The sequence below is a fragment of the Pseudophryne corroboree genome, chromosome 6 (assembly GCF_028390025.1).
Source record: "Pseudophryne corroboree isolate aPseCor3 chromosome 6, aPseCor3.hap2, whole genome shotgun sequence".
In the NCBI taxonomy this organism is placed as follows: domain Eukaryota; kingdom Metazoa; phylum Chordata; class Amphibia; order Anura; family Myobatrachidae; genus Pseudophryne; species Pseudophryne corroboree.
Window position 1 is genome coordinate 198501953 of NC_086449.1, and position 19483 is coordinate 198521435.

The 19483-nt window shown below is 45.9% G+C and overlaps 1 protein-coding gene across 5 annotated transcripts in view; it reads left to right on the forward strand.

Annotated features, from left to right (window-relative positions):
- Window positions 1-19483, forward strand: part of DENND4A (DENN domain containing 4A) — a 261785-nt gene that overhangs the window by 167504 nt on the left and 74798 nt on the right. For 3 of the 5 annotated variants that reach the window (XM_063925588.1, XM_063925589.1, XM_063925591.1), the window contains exons 11-14: window positions 9408-9508; window positions 10225-10443; window positions 10612-10757; window positions 11309-11347. In XM_063925588.1, the coding sequence (XP_063781658.1) occupies window positions 9408-9508; window positions 10225-10443; window positions 10612-10757; window positions 11309-11347 (505 nt within the window). The remainder of the gene's footprint in view (window positions 1-9407; window positions 9509-10224; window positions 10444-10611; window positions 10758-11308; window positions 11348-19483) is intronic. The other 2 variants (XM_063925590.1, XM_063925592.1) reach the window with 1 other exon arrangement.

Here is a 19483-nt window from a genome sequence, read left to right on the forward strand (position 1 = left end):
AGGAGAGGGCCGGCTAGGAGTAATGATCTCCTCTCCATCTCCTCATGATTGTAATCTCCCAGTCTCGCTTCAAGTTGCTCAACGTTATCGGAACGTCATTGCTCTCCTTGATTCCGGAGCAGCTGGGAACTTTATTTCTGAAGCCTATGTTAAACGGTGGTCCCTACCCACCGAGAGACTTCCTTCCTCCTTTTCCTTAACTGCCGTGGATGGCAGTAAAATTTTTGATACTGTTATTGCTCTAAGGACTCTACCAGTTCGTCTGAGAGTGGGAGTTCTTCATTCCGAACTTATTTCACTTTTAGTGATTCCAAGAGCCACACATCCTGTGGTCCTGGGCCTTCCATGGCTCCGTCTTCACAATCCTACAATTGATTGGACGACTACGCAAATCCTGGCATGGGGTTCCTCCTGTGCAGAGACATGTTTGTTTAAAGTATTGCCTGTCTGTTCTTCCTCCCCCAGGTCGTCTGATGTTCCACCTCCTCCATATCAAGATTTCACGGATGTGTTCAGTAAAGCTTCTGCTGATATCCTTCCTCCTCATAGAGAATGGGACTGCCCGATTGATCTCGTTCCAGGGAAGGTTCCACCTCGAGGCCGAACTTATCCGTTGTCTCTGCCTGAGACGCATTCTATGGAGGAATACATTAAAGAGAACCTAGCAAAGGGGTTCATTCGACCTTCTTCTTCCCCAGCCGGCGCAGGCTTCTTTTTTGTAAAAAAGAAAGATGGTGGTCTGCGGCCGTGCATCGACTACAGAGGTTTGAACGACATTACCATCAAGAACCGTTATCCTTTACCCCTGATTACTGAGCTCTTTGACAGAGTTAGCGAGCTACCATCTTTACAAAGCTGGACTTGCGAGGTGCATACAATCTCATCCGGATCCGTGAGGGTGACGAGTGGAAGACCGCCTTTAACACCCGTGACGGACATTATGAGTACCTCGTCATGCCCTTCGGATTGAGCAATGCTCCAGCTGTCTTCCAGCATTTTGTCAATGAGATTTTCAGAGACATTCTATACCGTCATGTCGTGGTCTATCTAGACGATATCCTCATTTTTGCCAACGATTTAGAGGAACATCGTTTTTGGGTTAAAGAGGTTCTGTCCCGTCTCCGTGTCAATCATCTCTATTGCAAATTAGAAAAATGCGTCTTTGAAGTCAAGTCCATTCCGTTTCTAGGGTACATTGTGTCCGGTTCCGGACTAGAGATGGATCCTGAGAAACTACAAGCAATTCAGAATTGGCCGGTACCCTTAACCCTCAAAGGGGTCCAGAGGTTCTTAGGGTTCGCCAATTATTACCGAAAGTTTATACGAGACTTTTCCACCATTGTGGCGCCTATTACTGCTTTCACCAAGAAGGGTGCTAACCCGTCCAAGTGGTCTGAAGAAGCCATGCAAGCTTTTCATCTTTTAAAACAGAGGTTCATCTCTGCGCCTGTCCTGAAACAGCCTGACATCGACTCTCCTTTCATCCTAGAGGTGGATGCCTCCTCCGTTGGAGTAGGAGCGGTGTTATCTCAGAGGGCTAAAGATGGCCATTTACATCCTTGCAGTTTCTTCTCCCGGAAGTTCTCCCCAGCTGAGCGCAACTATGCCATTGGCGACCAGGAGTTACTAGCCATCAAGCTCGCTCTAGAAGAGTGGAGGTATCTGTTGGAGGGAGCTTCTCATTTAATCACCATACTTACAGACCACAAGAACCTTTTATACCTAAAGGGCGCACAATGTCTCAACCCTCGTCAGGCCAGATGGGCACTTTTCTTTTCCAGGTTCGACTTTAAACTCCAGTTCTGTCCGGGCTCTCAGAATCGCAAGGCCGATGCCCTTTCCCGCTCATGGGAGCAAGAAAATGAGTCAGAGTCTTCAGACAAGCATCCTATTATAAATCCGTTGGCATTCTCCACGGTAGGGATGGACTCTACGCCCCCATCAGGGAAAAGTTTTGTGAAGCCGATGCTAAGGAAGAAGCTCATGCATTGGGCCCATGCTTCCCGTTTTGCCGGACATACAGGTATCCAAAAAACCCTGGAGTTTATCTCTAGGTCCTATTGGTGGCCAACTCTGAAAAAGGACGTCTTGGAGTTTATTGCATCTTGCCCAAAGTGTGCCCAACATAAAGTATCCCGCCAGTCGCCTGCGGGGCAACTGGTTCCACTATCCGTTCCCCGTCGACCATGGACCCACTTGTCGATGGATTTCATTACAGACTTACCTATGTGCAACAAGTTCAATACCATCTGGGTGGTAGTTGACCGGTTCACCAAGATGGCACACTTCATTCCTCTCACCGGTCTTCCGTCAGCTTCCAAGTTGGCTCAAGTATTCATACAAGAGATCTTCCGACTCCACGGTCTTCCTGAAGAAATTATCTCAGATTGAGGAGTTCAATTCACAGCCAAATTCTGGCGAAGTTTATGTCAAGTCCTCCAAGTCAAGCTAAAGTTTTCCACGGCTTACCATCCTCAGACCAATGGTCAAACCGAGAGGGTGAATTAGGACTTGGAGGCCTTCCTCCGCATCTATGTGTCCTCCTCTCAAGATGACTGGGTTCAATTACTTCCCTGGGCCGAGTTCTGTCATAACAACCAGTATCATTCTTCATCTGCTTCAACACCATTCTTCACTAACTTTGGATTCCACCCTAAAGTTCCTGAGTTCCAACCGCTTCCAGCAACTTCTGTTCCCGCAGTGGATATCACCTTGCATCAGTTTGCCAATATCTGGAAGAGCGTACGATCAGCTCTGCTCAAGGCATCGTTCAGGTACAAGAAGTTTGCGGATAAGAAGCGTCGAGCAGTTCCTGCTCTCAAGGTGGGTGATCGGGTATGGTTATCCACAAAGAATTTGAGGTTAAGAGTTCCCAGTATGAAGTTTGCACCTCGCTATATCGGTCCTTTCAAGATTGAACAAGTCATCAATCCTGTTGCTTACAGACTCCAGTTGCCTCCCTTCTTAAAAATACCCAGGACATTCCATGTTTCCCTGTTGAAACCGCTGATCTTGAATCGGTTTCATTCCTCACTTCCTCCAACTCCGAAAGTCCAAACTCAACGAGGCGTTGAGTATGAAGTGGCCAAGATCCTGGACTCACGTCACCGTTACGGTCAACTACAATATCTTATTGACTGGAAGGGTTATGGTCCTGAGGAACGTTCATGGACCAATGCTTCTGATGTCCATGCTCCTGCCTTGGTCCGGAGATTCCATTCCAAGTTTCCTCAAAAGCCAAAGAAGTGTCCTGGGGCCACTCCTAAAGGGGGGGGTGCTGTCACGATCCGGGTATCTGGACGCCATTTCTTACCCATCAGATGCCTCCTAAGGCTGGCTCAGCGCTCCAGGACCGGATCCCATCTGTTATCCTAATGTTCACATTCCTGCATCCTCTCCTGTCTCTCTGAGACGCTGTCACAGTAACGCCTTATTACATCTGGCATGGCGTCTCCCGCGGCCTCCGCCGCCGTCCCTGAGCTTCTGCATGCAGAGTGTCAGAGTGGCGATTACGTCAGCCGCGGCCTCCGCTGTGTCCGCGTGGTTGGATGTGCACTTGTCAGCCTGGCGTCTTCTGTCTCCAGTGGCCGGCGCCGCCATTACTGTTTTCATTACCACATGGATTACAAACCAAACTTCCCTCCAAGTGTCTGCATGGGCGCAGCCATCTTGGATTCTGTCAGCTGATCATTTCCTCCAATCTGTTGTCAGTATTGTTAATCTGCATAATTGCCTAGCCAATCCCTTCCTTGCTGCAGGTATAAATACACTGTGCCTGAGCAAGGAAGGCGTCAGTGCTTTGGTTGTCAAACCTAGTTCCTGTTTGTCTCTCTCCTGTGATTGTCTTCCAGGTTCCAGCTCCTGTCTCAAGACTTCCACCATAGAGACCCGCACCAGCATTCCACCTGCGGTGTAGCCTGACTCTCCAATCCATTGTGGATTCATCTGTTTCCAGCTACAACACTACCTGCTTCCAGCTCAGCTTCCAGCAGAGTACAGCTTCCCTTAAAGGGCCGGTGTCCTTTCTACACTTTACCACTCTCCACCGGTATTATTATTTCTCCGCTCTCAAGTTCTACATTTCAGTTCATATTTCATCGCTCCCAAGTTCATTTATTATTTAACTGGTTCCAGCCAGTATCCACTCCGTGCTAACAACAGTCTGGTTCCAGCCAGTATCCACAGCAGCTGTTTTACCTTCAGCAACCCAGCTTTTCCTGGAACACCAGCTGGCACAATCCTGGGTTATCTCCATTGCTACAGTCGGGCCTGGTAAGGACTTTCCATCTAGAAGATCATAAGAACTATCTCACACTACCAGTGCCCTGTGGCTCCTGCCATCCTGTAGTACCCAGGAACTGTATTTATTATTTGCTGACTTTTACGTTTTCTTTTACTGCTGCTGAGTTGCGGAGTTGTCATAATAAACATCATTGACTTTTATCCAAGTTGTCGTGGTCACGCCTTCAGGCAGTTATTATTCATGTTACTTACATGTCCAGGGGTCTGATACAACCTCCCAGGTTCCGGTACATCTCAGCCCCTACAACTGAGGCTGCCTCCCGTCAGCTCAGGCCCTCAGTTGTGACACACTGACACCTGACTGGGCGGATATGTGGAATGTTTTAAGTGCTAATGTGAATTTATTGCACAAAAGGTTGGACAAAGCTGAGTCCAGGAATTATGCAGAGAGTCAGGCCCTGCCTGCCCCTATGTCGCAGGGACCCTCGGGGTCTCAAAAGCGCCCACTATCCCAAATAGTAGACACTAATACCGACACGGATTCTGACTCCAGTGTCGACTACGATGATGCAAAGTTACAGCCAAAATTGGCTAAAAGTATTCAATATATGATTATTGCAATAAAGGATGTTTTGCATATCACAGAGGAACCCCCTGTCCCTGACACAAGGGTACACATGTATAAGGAAAAGAAACCTGAGGTAACCTTTACCCCTTCTCATGAGCTGAACGAGTTATTTGAAAAGGCGTGGGAATCTCCAGACAAGAAACTGCAGATTCCCAAAAGGATTCTTATGGCGTATCCTTTCCCGGCTAAGGATAGGATACTGTGGAAATCCTCCCCAAGGGTGGACAAAGCGTTGACACGCTTATCCAAAAAGGTAGCACTGCCATCCCAAGATACGGCTACCCTCAGGGATCCTGCTGATTGCAAGCAGGAGTCTACCTTAAAGTCCTTTTACACACACTCTGGTACCTTACTCAGACCGGCGATAGCGTCGGCTTGGGTTTGTAGCGCTGTAGCAGCGTGGACAGATACCTTATCGGCGGAATTGGATACCCTGGATAAGGATACCATTTTATTGACCCTGGGTCATATTAAAGATGCTGTCTTATATATGAGGGATGCTCAGAGACATTGGCCTACTGGGTTCTAGAGTCAACGCTATGTCGATTTCTGCTAGACGAGTCCTATGGACCCGGCAATGGACAGGTGATGCCGACTCAAAGAGGCATATGGAGGTTTTACCTTACAAGGGTGAGGAATTGTTTGGGGAAGGTCTCTCTGACCTGGTCTCCACAGCTACGGCAGGTAAATCAAATTTTTAGCCTTATATTCCCTCACAGTCTAAGAAAGTGCCACATTATCAAATGCAGTCCTTTCGGTCAAATAAAAACAAGAGAGTACGAGGATCGTCCTTTCTTGCCAGAGGTAAGGGCAGAGGAAAGAAGCTGCCAACCACAGCTAGTTCCCAGGAGCAGAAGTCCTCCCCGGCCTCTACAAAATCCACCGCATGACGCTGGGGCTCCGCTGAGGGAGTCCGCCCCAGTGGGGGCACGTTTTCGACTTTTCAGCCACATCTGGGTTCACTCACAGGTGGATCCCTGGGCAATAGAAATTGTTTCCCAGGGTTACAAGCTGGAATTCGAAGAGGTGCCTCCTCGCCGGTTTTTCAAATCGGCCCTACCAGCTTCTCCCCCAGAAAGGGAGATAGTTTTAAATGCAATTCACAAATTGTGTCTTCAACAGGTGGTGGTCAAAGTTCCCATGCTTCAACAGAGAGGGGGGTATTACTCAACCGTATTTGTAGTCCCGAAACCGGACGGTTCGGTCAGACCCATTTTAAATTTAAAATCCTTGAACCTATACTTGAAAAGGTTCAAGATGGAATCGCTCAGAGCGGTCATCGCCAGCCTAGAAGGGGGGGATTTTATGGTATCCCTGGACATAAAGGATGCATATCTTCATGTTCCCATATATCCACCTCATCAGGCGTACCTGAGATTTGCGGTACAGGATTGTCATTACCAATTTCAGACGTTGCCGTTTGGGCTTTCCACGGCCCGAGAATTTTCACCAAGGTAATGGCGGAAATTATGGTGCTCCTGCGCAAGCAGGGTGTCCCAAGTACCCGTACTTGGATGATCTCATAAAAGCGAGATCGCGAGAGAAGTTGTTGAACAGCGTGTCACTTTCACTGAAGGTGTTACAACAACACGGCTGGATTCTCAATATCCCGAAGTCAGTTAGTTCCTTCGACTCGTTTGACCTTCTTAGGCATGATTCTGGATACGGCCCAGAAAAGGGGTTATCTTCCGATAGAAAAGGCCCAGGAACTCATGACTCTGGTCAGGGACCTATTGAAGCCAAAACAGGTGTCAGTGCATCACTGCACTCGAGTCCTGGGAAAGATGGTGGCATCTTACGAGGCCATTCCCTTCGGCAGGTTCCATGTGAGGACCTTCCAATGGGACCTACTGGACAAGTGGTCCGGGTCACATCTACAGATTCATCAGTTGATCACCCTGTCCCCCAGGGCAAGTGTGTCTCTCCTGTGGTGGCTACATAGTGCTCACCTTCTAGAGGGTCGCAGGTTCGCCATTCAGGACTGGATTCTGGTAACAACGGACGCGAGCCTCCGAGGTTGGGGAGCAGTCACACAGGGAAGAAACTTCCAAGGACTTTGGTCAAGCCAGGAGACTTGTCTTCACATCAGCGTCCTGGAGCTGAGGGCCATATACAACGCCCTTCGTCAAGCGGAGACTTTGCTTCGCGACCTACCGGTTCTGATTCAGTCAGACAACATCACCGCAGTGGCTCATGTAAACCTCCAAGGCGGCACAAGGAGCAGAGTGGCAATGGCGGAAGCCACCAGGATTCTTCACTGGGCGGAAAATCATGTAAGCGCACGGTCAGCAGTGTTCATTCCGTGAGTGGACAAATGGGAAGCAGACTTCCTCAGCAGACACGATCTACATCCAGGAGAGTGGGGACTTTATCAGGAAGTCTTCGCACAGATTGCAAGTCAGTGGGGACTGCCCCATATAGACATGATGGCGTCCCGCCTCAACAAAAAACTACAGAGGTATTGCGCCAGGTCAAGAGAGCCTCAGGCGGTGGCAGTGGACGCCCTCGTGACACCGTGGGTGTTCCAGTCGGTCTATGTGTTTCCTCCTCTTCCTCTCATACCCAAGGTGTTGAGAATAATAAGAAAAAGAGGAGTACAGACAATTCTCATTGTTCCAGATTGGCCACGAAGGACCTGGTATCCGGATCTGCAGGAAATGCTCACAGAAGATCCGTGGCCTCTTCCTCTGAGACAGGACCTGTTACAACAGGTGCCCTGTCTGTTCCAAGACTTACCTACGCCGGATCCTAGCGGAAAAGGACATTCCGGATGAGGTCATTCCTACTCTGATAAAGGCTAGGAAGGACGTGACAGCTAAACATTATCACCGTATATGGCGGAAGTATGTTTCTTGGTGTGAGGCCAGGAATGCTCCTACGGAAGAATTACATCTGGGCCGTTTCCTTCACTTCCTACAGACTGGAGTGAATTTGGGCCTAAAATTAGGCTCCATTAAGGTTGAGATTTCGGCCCTATCCATTTTCTATCAGAAGGAATTGGCTTCTCTCCCAGATGTACAGACTTTTGTGAAGGGAGTGCTGCATATTCAGCCTCCTTTTGTACCTCCAGTGTCACCTTGGGACCTGAACGTGGTGTTGAGTTTCCTTAAGTCACACTGGTTTGAACCACTTAAAACGGTGGAGTTAAAATATCTCACTTGGAAAGTGGTCATGTTGTTAGCCTTGGCTTCGGCTAGGCGAGTGTCGGAGTTGGCGGCTTTGTCTCATAAAAGCCCCTATTTAGTTTTCCATATGGAGAGAGCGGAATTGCGGACCCGTCCTCAATTCTTCCCAAAGGTGGTTTCGTCTTTTCATATGAACCAACCTATTGTGGTGCCTGTGGCTACGCGAGACTTGGAGGATTCCCTTGATGTGGTCAGGGCTTTGAAAATTTACGTGGCCAGAACGGCTAGGGTCAGGGAAACAGAAGCACTATTTATCCTGTATGCAGCCGACAAGGTTGGCGCTCCTGCTTCCAACCAGACTATTGCTCGCTGGATCTGTAACACGATTCAGCAGGCTCATTCTACGGCTGGATTGCCGTTAACTAAATCAATAAAGGCCCATTCCACCAGGAAAGTGGGCTCTTCTTGGGCGGCTGCCCGAGGGGTCTCGGCATTACAGCTGTGCCGAGCTGCTACTTGGTCGGGTTTAAACACTTTTGCAAAATTCTACAAGTTTGATACCCTGGCTGAGGAGGACCTCATGTTTGCTCAATCGGTGCTGCAGAGTCATCCGCACTCTCCCGCCCATTTGGGAGCTTTGGTATAATCCCCATGGTCCTTACGGAGTCCCCAGCATCCTCTAGGACGTAAGAGAAAATAAGATTTTAAACCTACCGGTAAATCTTTTTCTCCTAGTCCGTAGAGGATGCTGGGCGCCCGTCCCAAGTGCGGACTACTTCTGCAAGACTTGTATATAGTTTTTGCTTACATAAGGGTTATGTTACAGTTTTCCTCAGTCTCGGACTGATGCTGTGTTGTTTCATACTGTTAACTGGTTCGTATTTACCCTGGTTATACGGTGTGAATGGTGTGGGCTGGTATGAATCTTGCCCTTAGATTAACTAAAATCCTTTCCTCGTACTGTCCGTCTCCTCTGGGCACAGTTTCTCTAACTGAGGTCTGGAGGAGGGGCATAGAGGGAGGAGCCAGTGCACACCCATACCTAAAGTTCTTTCTTAGTGCCCATGTCTCCTGCGGAGCCCGCCTATCCCCATGGTCCTTACGGAGTCCCCAGCATCCTCTACGGACTAGGAGAAAAAGATTTACCGGTAGGTTTAAAATCTTTAAATATATATATATATATATATATATATATATAGTGTATGTATATACAGTTAACTGAACTAAAAACTGTTATGAGCTACCTGCAACTTTCTTAAAATACTGCATCGTAATATGTTTTACTATGTTAATGACACACTTGCATATTGGGATAAGGAATGCACTTCTGTCAGCATAGTAGCACTTTGCGCTCACCTCTTGCTTCCTCCCTGGGTATGGAATAACTTTCCTGTATGTGACTGATGTTGCAGATCAGAGTGCAAGAGAAATGTCAGCTGGAAGATCCTACCTAAGAAAGCCTGCAAGAATCTCCTCAACACACTCAGCAATTTGTATCAGCAACTGGCAGAGTGTAAGTGCATTATAGAAGATCCATGGTCTAGGACTGAACAATAATGCGACCATATTTAAACTTTTAGGCATTCATTGTCCTCATTTAATGATAAAACCAAATAATAAATTGATAACTTTGGATTAATTGGATAGCAACTACTTGTGTATCGATATGTATTCAGTCTGGTTGCTTTAAAATAATCCTGCTATGATTTATGTTAGTCTGAGTTTTGATGAAGCAGAAATCAGATTCATTTTGTAAATTAGTGTGAAATGTTAATTTTGTTTTTGGTGGGCTTCCATAAATGTAACTGTTTTCTCTTATAATAATGTGATATGCCTATAGTGTGCCACAGTCTGGCCATGCTCTGATTACCCTGTCAAGTTGTGATTCTCTATAGTGGCAGTGTATTGTTCATTGCCACCGTTGACAGCTTAAAGAGCATCACCAGTCTCCAGGTAATTACTATACAGTGTTACTACTGAGATTACAGAAAACCACTAAAAAATGTAAACCTAAAAGCTCTCCTTTTTAGTGTTCTGATCATCATGCCTGTCCTACCCTTGTACCTGCTGTAGTCTGTCTTTACAGTAAGTCTGAACTGTTGCACAAATATACATTTCAGTGCTAGTTCTGTCACTCCGATATACAGCATGATTTGGTACAAGCCACTTTTCCTTTGACTTTAGTATGTCCACTGAGCGCTGGCAATAAGTCTGTGTTTTTGCTCTTAGTACAGCAACGACCCAGAGATGACGCCCTGCTAGAACTGGCAATGAATGACTACGACTTCAATTCGGGAAAGAAAATGCATCAGCTGGACATGGAGATTCAAGAAGCTTTTTTATGTTTCATGGCATCAATTTTGAAAGGGTACAGAGCCTATCTCCGTCCAATCACGCAGGCCCCGTCGGAGACGGCCACAGATGCCAGCTCTCTGTTTGAACTACAGGGTAAAAATAACACACGTGCAGTCATGTCTGTGCTTCTGTGATCACATAAAATGAACCGTTATGAACCTGGGGAGAAAATGCGGGCTGTGGTGTATCTGTGAATGATGTAAAATTGTAAGCCACTTGCATTGCATAAGAAATATAATGGTTACCTATTATTGTTTTAAGGTTTTTTAAAAAGCCGCGACCGTTCACACCACAAGTTTTACAATATGATGATCAAGACCCAGATGTTTATCCGCTTCATTGAAGAATGCTCGTTTGTTAGTGATAAGGATGCCAGCTTAGCCTTCTTTGATGACTGTGTGGAGAAGGTATGTACTGCCGCACTTACAGTTCTGATCTCATTTCTGTGTCTGCAAAGTACTTTGACATCTGTCTTTATGTAGGTCATGTAAAAGTTCCCCTGTCACCTCAGATAAGCTATAATGCTGGTTCTCCCCTTTGCACACAGCAGGGTTTCCCAACCTCCATCCTCAAGGTAACACTAACAGTGCAGGTTTTCGTGATATCCAGGCTTCAGCACAGATGGTTACATCAAAATAACTGAGGTACTAATTAAGTCACCTGTGCTTAAGCCTGGATATCCCTAAAACCTGGACTGTTAGTGTGCCTTGAGGAATGAGGTTGGGAATGCCTGGCATACAGCATGTACCATGGTGCATATATGGCATGAACAAAGATCTTTTGCTTTTCCCGAAAAGCCACATAAACCACGAATGATATTGTACTATGAGCAGGGTAATTCTCCTTGCATTGTAATGTAACAGCATGTTCATAGTACTTGTTAGATGGCAGCCTGTTCCTATTTATATGCTCAGGGCCTGTTTCTGACACTTTGTTGGTCTGCTCTCTCATTCACAAGCTATTCTCAGAAAGGAATGGTGCGGAAAGGGGTATTAAGGTAAGTGGATCACGGTCTGATAATTTGGGGTAGTAGTGCGGCTACCGAGGCTGAAGTTACTGTTTAGTACAACAAATGTTTTCAGGCCGGCCTTTGTGTGCAGCAGTGACAGAGGTATCATTTCTTGTTCATTTCTCCTGAAATCTTATCTCTATTCAACCAAGTTCTAATAATAAAGTTAGTTTGAGCATGAACACACTAAACTTACCTTGTTTTGTTGATGGTTGTTAATTATTATGCAGTATAAATCTTATCTGAGAATTTTTCTGCCATATATTTCTTAATGAGAGGGTACATCTGGGTATGCAGGCCTGAATGTGATCATGCAGATAATTGAGAAACAAGGGAAGATGTAGGAGATGGGGTACTAAATAGGGTAGCATAACATTGTAATGAAATTAGTCGAGACGTAGGAAGATGTTAGGAAGAAACGTACCTTTGCACAAATGGAACTGGGTTGGGATCAGTAACTTTTGTACACACATATTATACATGGGGCTGTCACCTGCTTTATTAGTAATATTGTGCAAGCCTCCTTTGTATTGTCTGAAGTTCGTTTTCATAAGTTTACTCAAAGGAAAATAGTAGACAGGGGCGGTATTCATGGGAAGGACACTATCCTCCCAAATCACTTGCGTCAGGGTTGCCAAAGTCCATCTGAATGATTGAGTAGGAGAATGGAAGGGAGTGTGCAAGAAGGTGATACATATTGAATAAATGTGAAATCTTATATCTGGTTACACTATACGCTGCATTCTGACAAAACTTTTCCCACCCGTGACAAACGTGGTGGCTATACCCATGAGTTTAGTAGGCTCCTTTGGGTTTCTCTCCACACCAAGGAGACATGCAGAGTAAGAGTTCTGGGTCGTAAGTGTAAACTCTGCAGAAGACTGTGAAAGTATCCATCTTTTAGTTGAAGTTTAGCAGATATAACAGATTATCCAGTACAATAGTCATTTTAAACAGGCATGTAATCCTACAAATGATTGGCTGACCGGAACTAAAGAAATTTCAAGTTGTGGAGTATTCCTTTCAAAATTCTAACCATTACCTAATTTTTGGTCGTGTCACAACATTACAACTCATGCAAGACAGCAGATAAAGCAGCTCTGTAAAGAAGAATAAGCCAGTATACTTCCAAGCTGATGAAATAATCAACTCATTAACAGAGGAACGCTTTGGTTGTAGTTGTTGAGCCACATTGTGGAAAATATAAAGAGGTACACACTGACTGGTTAATGGACATTATTTACTTCAACAAAGTGGTTAACTCTTTTAGGGGAAGATTTTTTTTTTTTGTTTTGTTTTTTTACATATTAAATGTATTTACTGGTAAGACTTTTTATACATTCTAATGCATTGCTACTTGTCATATTTAGGAGTTGTGACTTTGTCACTGTATGGGTCTTTATTTATACACCATGGGAGTCATTCCGAGTTGTTCGCTCGTTGCCAATTTTCGCTATACTGCGATTAGTCGCTTACTGCGCATGCGCAAGGTTCGCAGAGCGCATGCGCTTAGTTATTTTACACAAAAGTTAGGTATTTTACTCACGGCATAACAAAGCTTTTTCATCGTTCTGGTGATCGTAGTGTGATTGACAGGAAGTGGGTGTTTCTGGGCGGAAACTGGACGTTTTCTGGAAGTGTGCGGAAAAACGCTGGCGTTTCTGGGAAAAACGCGGGAGTGTCTGAAGAAACGGGGGAGTGTCTGGGCGAACGCTGGGTGTGTTTGTGACGTCAAACCAGGGACGAAACTGACTGAACTGATCGCAGTGTAGGAGTAAGTCTCGAGCTACTCAGAAACTGCTAAGACATTTTTATTCGCAATTCTGCTAATCTTTCGTTCGCAATTCTGCTAAGCTAAGATACACTCCCAGAGGGCGGCGGCTTAGCGTGTGCAATGCTGCTAAAAGCAGCTAGCGAGCGAACAACTCTGAATGACCCCCCATGTCCCTACTGTTTGAACTCAGGGATGTCTGTATGTAATAATTATTACAGCAGTTTCATGAAGTAAAGTTGATTTGATAGTATGCCAGAGGGTGAAGGAAGGAATATTAAGGAGGTTATTGCTTGGGGAACAGGAAAACCATTCATATCTCAAGTAGGAAACCAAAGTTTGTGTAGTATTGGTAGTCAGAGCAGTTGATGTTGGAGACCTGAAAAGACACTTACATGTGCTAAAGACTGCTTTGGGGTTAGGCATCTTGTTGGTCATTGTCCAGAAAATGTTAGTATGAGTGTTATATGGCAATACATGGGAAGTAATGTAAAAATTTGATTTTTGCCAGTGATACCGGAAAGTATTTCAAGCCGGCACATTTTCTATTGAGATGGTTCGTTGCTGATATCGTGATTTGCTGACCGGTTTTTAGGGCAGAACCTATATGTGACTATCTGTGTACTACGGAATCCTTGCTTGTGAATAGGATACTGCAGTATGGATTAAAAGATCGTCAATTAATAAGTCGACAGTCAATAGGTTGACACCATATGGTCAATATGCTTTATGTTGGTGGGGTCGAAAGGTTGACATGGAAATGGTCGACACTAGTTTTTCTGCTGATCTTTTGTATGTTTAACTATATCTAAGCCAAATTAGTGGAAATGTGTACCCTCATGGGCTCGCTTCATTCACCACATTTTGGGCAACTTGCCTCGCTGCACTCTGCCCAGGTTACTATTCCCAATTGTAGTCCATGTGGATGGTAAATGCTGAAAAAAACCCAACAACTTGTGTCGACCATTGTATTGTAGACCTTTTGTACCTGTCTGCCTTTAGCACTGTCAACCTTTTATACCTGTCAGCCTATTACATGTCGACCTATTGGCGGTTAGTCTATCATCTGGAACTTGATGCTGCATGAATCAGAAGACACACTAGTTGTAAGTGTACAAAGTGTTTTTTTTCTGTTGGGTATGAGGATATATAAGGCTCATCCTAGTAGAATCCTGATAGACAACTATTGGTGTAAAGCCACATATGCCCAGCATAGTGTTCACTGTAGGTGTAGTGTACTGAGGTAGCTATGGGTTAAACACCACATATTATATGCCCAGGATAGTGTTCACTGTAGGTGTAGTGTACTGAGGTATCTATGGGTGTAACACCACATATTATATGCCCAGGATAGTGTTCACTGTAGGTGTAGGGTACTGGTCAGTGAGGAGGACATTACACATGATTTTCAAGCACACAATTGTACATGTAAAGCTACAGTATCTGTAGCGATACATCACCTCTAAGATTAGACCCATCAAAATTAAATATACCCTCCTCGGTAATCGGCACCTGCAACTAGAGTGAACACTATAAGCATACTGAGGATAATATAATAATTTTCTTTTCTGCAGCGGGGTACACTGGTTTCCACAGGGATAACATCAGGGTGTAGAGTAGGATCTTGATCTGAGGCACCAACAGGCTAAAAGATTTGACTGTACCCAAAATGCTCAGCGCCGCCTTCTCTATAACCCCGCCTCCGTGCACAGGAGATCAGTTTGTAAGTTGGTGCCTGCAGTGCAGGACACGAACAGGCAGCAGCCCTGAAAAGAGCTTTTTTTAAAGAAGATAGAAGACATCAAGGGCTGCAGCAGAGGAACTCTTAGTGCTAGATGTCATTCTGACATCTCATGCTGCAGCTCCATCACCTCCGCCGGCGGCGCTGTATACTCCTGCGCCCTGGTTGCCGGGTACTTACAGCGGAGGGCTCAGGTTCTTCTGGTCAGGCACACACACTCGCTGCAGCTCTCCGGGATCGCATGGCCGCATGTAGGGAGGAGGTAAGAGGGGGCCCCCAGGCTGGACCCGCTGTAAATCGCTATCCGGCACGGCCATTAGGAGGCGGGCTGCGCGCGCTGGCGTGGACACTGTGTTGGTACAGGGACCCCACTAGACCCACCAGGGCAGGGGCACAGGTCGGTTTTCTGTACAAACCATTTTATTATGGCCCACAGTACCCGGTGGTGAAGTCCAGCAAGGGATAAGGCTCTGACCTGTAGCCCCTCCCCCAGCCACAGGGCGCCATTTAGAGTAAATGTTCCCGCCCTGGAGCTGCATCTCTCTCTCCCTCACTCCCTGTCAGCGTTTGGGCACCATCACTACACGCTGAGCTGATTCTGGGACTGTATTGGCAAAGTGTCCTCTGTAAAGTCGACTGCATTATCAGTGCTGTGCATTTTACAGGACACTTAACTAACACTGAACAGTGCATTACTTCAGGGTTATGTAGTACAAGTACCCTGTGATATACATCCAGTCTTTACTGTGCATTGATATATCTATAAGTCTATTTAGCTTTACTTAGTATTACTTAGTATTGCTAGTCCAGTGCAGTTTTATTGTTTGTCATAATTTCTGCATTGTACATGTGACTGTGTGTGTGCATATAGCTGCTGTGTGGTTTCTGCTTCGTGTATCTCAGACTGCTATCCCTATATTCTGTACCCTGAGGGGGGCTAAGTGCGTCAGGGTTATTGTTTGATATAGGTGTTTCACAGGATATACTTATTGTGTATTTTTCTCTGTGATTTTCAGTCACTGTATACCTCCTGAATCCTCTGTTTGTGCTCTCACGCTGCACAGGGGGTTCTTGGTTAGGTATTACACTGATGATATTGTACTGTGTTGCCCGTGGTTCACGCTTTCATATTATGTCAGCTTCAAGTGGCTGATCCCACAATACGCGGTGGTGATGTCACAGACACATTAGAGGAAAACATAGCGGCGGAGGGTTAAGGTTCTGGGGGCTCTCTACCCCCCAGTAGATCTGTAGCAACGGGGGTACATAACGACCGCCTTGGGCTACTTTCTCTACTTTACTAAATACGCTAGTAACTAGACTTTCGCCCCCTATGGAACCTCACGTGCCTGTACAGCCACATATTGTCCCTGCGGTTAATCCGCCATGGGCAGATCTCCTGTCCACTCAGTTACAGCAATTGAATCACTCATTGAACAAACAGAAACCTAACCCTCGCCCGCCTAAGACCAAGGGGTCCTCTAAGTAGTCCATTACTTCCTCACAATCCACCCATGTTTCAGACACTTCGTCTGGTGAGGATGGCGTGTATACTGACCCCTCAGACACTGATCCAGACTCTTCTGATGGGGAATCTGTTTCACAGGTGGATGTTTCTGACCTATTAGAGGCTATCAGGCTGATTCTTCAAATTGATGATGACCCAGAACCTGTTGTTACCTCTAAGAAACCTGATAGATTCAAACGTCCGAAGGTTACTAAATTAGTTTTACCTCATTCTTACCACTTAGTTGACATTCGTCAGGAATCCAGGGAAAATCCAGGAAAGAAATTCACACCTCACAAGAAGATGCTGGCTCGCTATCACCTCGCTGCGGAGTTAAGTAAAAATTGGGAAACACCACTGCCGGTGGATTCGCAAGTAGCTCGGCTGGTGGTGTCCTCTGCTCTGCCTGTAACTACCGTCACCTCTCTGAAGGACCCGACGGATAAGCGTGTGGAGGGTTGCTTAAAGGCTATTTATACCCTTGCGGGAGCTGTGCATCGGCCCACTATTGCGGCTATTTGGGCTTCAGAAGCTATTGAAGCGTGCGCTCAGGAGGTGGAAGCAGAGCTGCCGTCCAATTTTTCTGATAATGCTAGACAATGTCTTTCATATATTGTCACAGCCTCTTATTACATTAAGGAGGCGGCTTCTGATGCCGTTGTTCTGGCGACCAAGGCCTCTACTATGTCCATTCTGGCACGCCGGATTCTCTGGTTATGGTCTTGGTCTGTGGATCTGGACTCTATGAAAACCCTGGAGGTGCTCCCGTTTAAGGGGAACATCCTTTTTTGGTGAGGATCTCAACAAGATTGTTGCTGACTTAGCTTCAGCTAATATGTCATGTCTACCTAGTACTGCTCCTTCGGTCCCGAAGGTTAAGAGTACTTCCTTTAGTTCCTTTCGACCTCCAGGTAAAGCAAAGGGTCAGGCGTACCCGAAACAGGCTCGCACTTCCAAAACCTAAGCCCAAACCTAAAAGTGCCTGGGCTGCCCGTCAGCCTGCTTCCAAATTAGACAAGCCTACTGCATGACGGGGAGGGCCTCCCCGCAACTAAAATGAAGTATTCTGAACCAGCAGGCAGGTCATTTAGGCTTTGGTCCTTTCTTAGCCGGGCTTGAAACCACTAGCCGTAGTCCGGAAACAAGGCTAGCTAACTAACCACTGGCATGATGGACTTTAAGTCTATTTTAGTTCGTCAATTGTAGGAGCACGTTATTTACAAAATTATCATGTGGTGTGGCTTTAGACATCCAGACATGGGTAGACCCGCAAATTTAGTGTTCACCATTGTGGTGTTCAAGGACAGGACTGCCGATGTCCGTATACAAGAGAGCAGTTCTGCAGACCTATATTCAATCTCTCATGAATTGAGCAGTTTAATTTGGGTACCACTACTCTAATAGGGTCAAAGGGTTTTATTTCAATCTTTTGTAGTACCAAGGCCGGACGGCTCAGTCGCAGTGCATCACTTACTGCAGATTCAGGTTGTAATCGCTGCTAACAGTGATTGCAGGTTTAGAACCACTTTCATTGTATCTCAAGGACACCACCTAAGGCGTTTCTGCGGTTTGCAATTTAACAAAATCGTTATCACTCTCGGTCACTATAGTTTGGCCTGTCCTCAACGCCTACAGTATTCACAGGGATCATGTCTGTGATTGTTTCTCTCGTATCACTGGGAGTGATAGTAGGGTGATGATTTCCTCATCAAGCTTCAGCTCAACAAATGATTATTCAAATGCCTAACTAAATGGACAATGTCCTAGTTCAACATCTATTGCTCAAACTAGAGACAGTCTCGATGCATTGGTGCATTTGACTGTTGGGAAAGATGGTGCCGTGTTTCAAAGCACCAGTTTGGAATATTTCACTCTTTTCAGCTAGACCTTCTTGCACAGTGGTCAAGGTCTCATATACAAATTCATCTCTTGTTGTGCTTGTCTCCAAGGGCTAGAGTTTTCTCTACTCTGGTGGCTCCATACAAAATTCTCTCGGTAGGAGAGAGGTTCAATGTCTGGAATTTCAAAATTCTGCCGAGGGATGTAAATCTCTGACAATGCAGGAACACTGCTCCAAACCTTCAGTTTCAGGGTCTATGGGTAGACCGAGAAAGTTTACTGTCATAAATTTCTAAGAATTCTGAGCAATTTTAAACATTCTCTAACAGGCAGTCCACATAACCCAGTCTCAGACTGTTCAGGTTCAGTCAGGCTATGCGAAGGCTGTCGCATACAAAACAAGGATGCCCTTGCGAGAAGTTGCTTATATTCTGCATTTGGCTGAACATCACCAAGTGAAGCTATCAGCAGCTCTCATTCCAGGCGTAGACATCGGGTACCCAGTCTAAGCATCAGGATTTTTATCCAGGTGAATTGGCCATTACATCCAGAAGTGTCCGGATGCAAGACCAGTTATGGAATACCCACAGGGGAATCTAATGACATTTCGCCAAAGGTCTTCAGACACACAGGTATGTCTCCAGGACTAGAGATCCAAAGGAGGAGGCAGTGGATGCTATCAAGATAGCTTGGCTGTACAGCCCGGTATATCTGTTTCCACAATTTCCGCTGTTTCCTGGGTTGCTAAGTGGATCAAAAGAAATCCACAACTGTCGTAGTAGTGGCGCCTCAGGGGCTTAGGACAATTCAGTTCTCCGATCTCCACGGTCTCCTCGCAAACGATCCGAGGCCGCTATCTCTACGTACAGTCCTTCTGCAACAGGGTCCTTTTTATTTTTTTTATACTCTGATTTAGCGTGGCTACATTGATGGGGTGGCTGTTAAAAACCACTCTATTAATAAAGGAGGGCATTCCATAGTCGGTTATACCAACCATGCTGTGAGCTCGGAAGCCGGTTACAGTAGCTCACTATCATGAATTTAGAGAGCTTATATCGGGGGGGGGGGGGGGGGTGAAACGCTGAAGTTTTCGATCTCTTCATTCGAGCTTTCCTGTCTTTTACTGTTTTTACAAACAGGATTAGATGGAGCACTACGTGTATCAACTCTAAAGGTGCAGGTGTCCGCTTTGATAATTCTTTTTTCAGTGCCGGTTGCCTATTTTGCCAGCAGCTCAGATTTCTGTAAGGTGTACTTAGAGTTCAA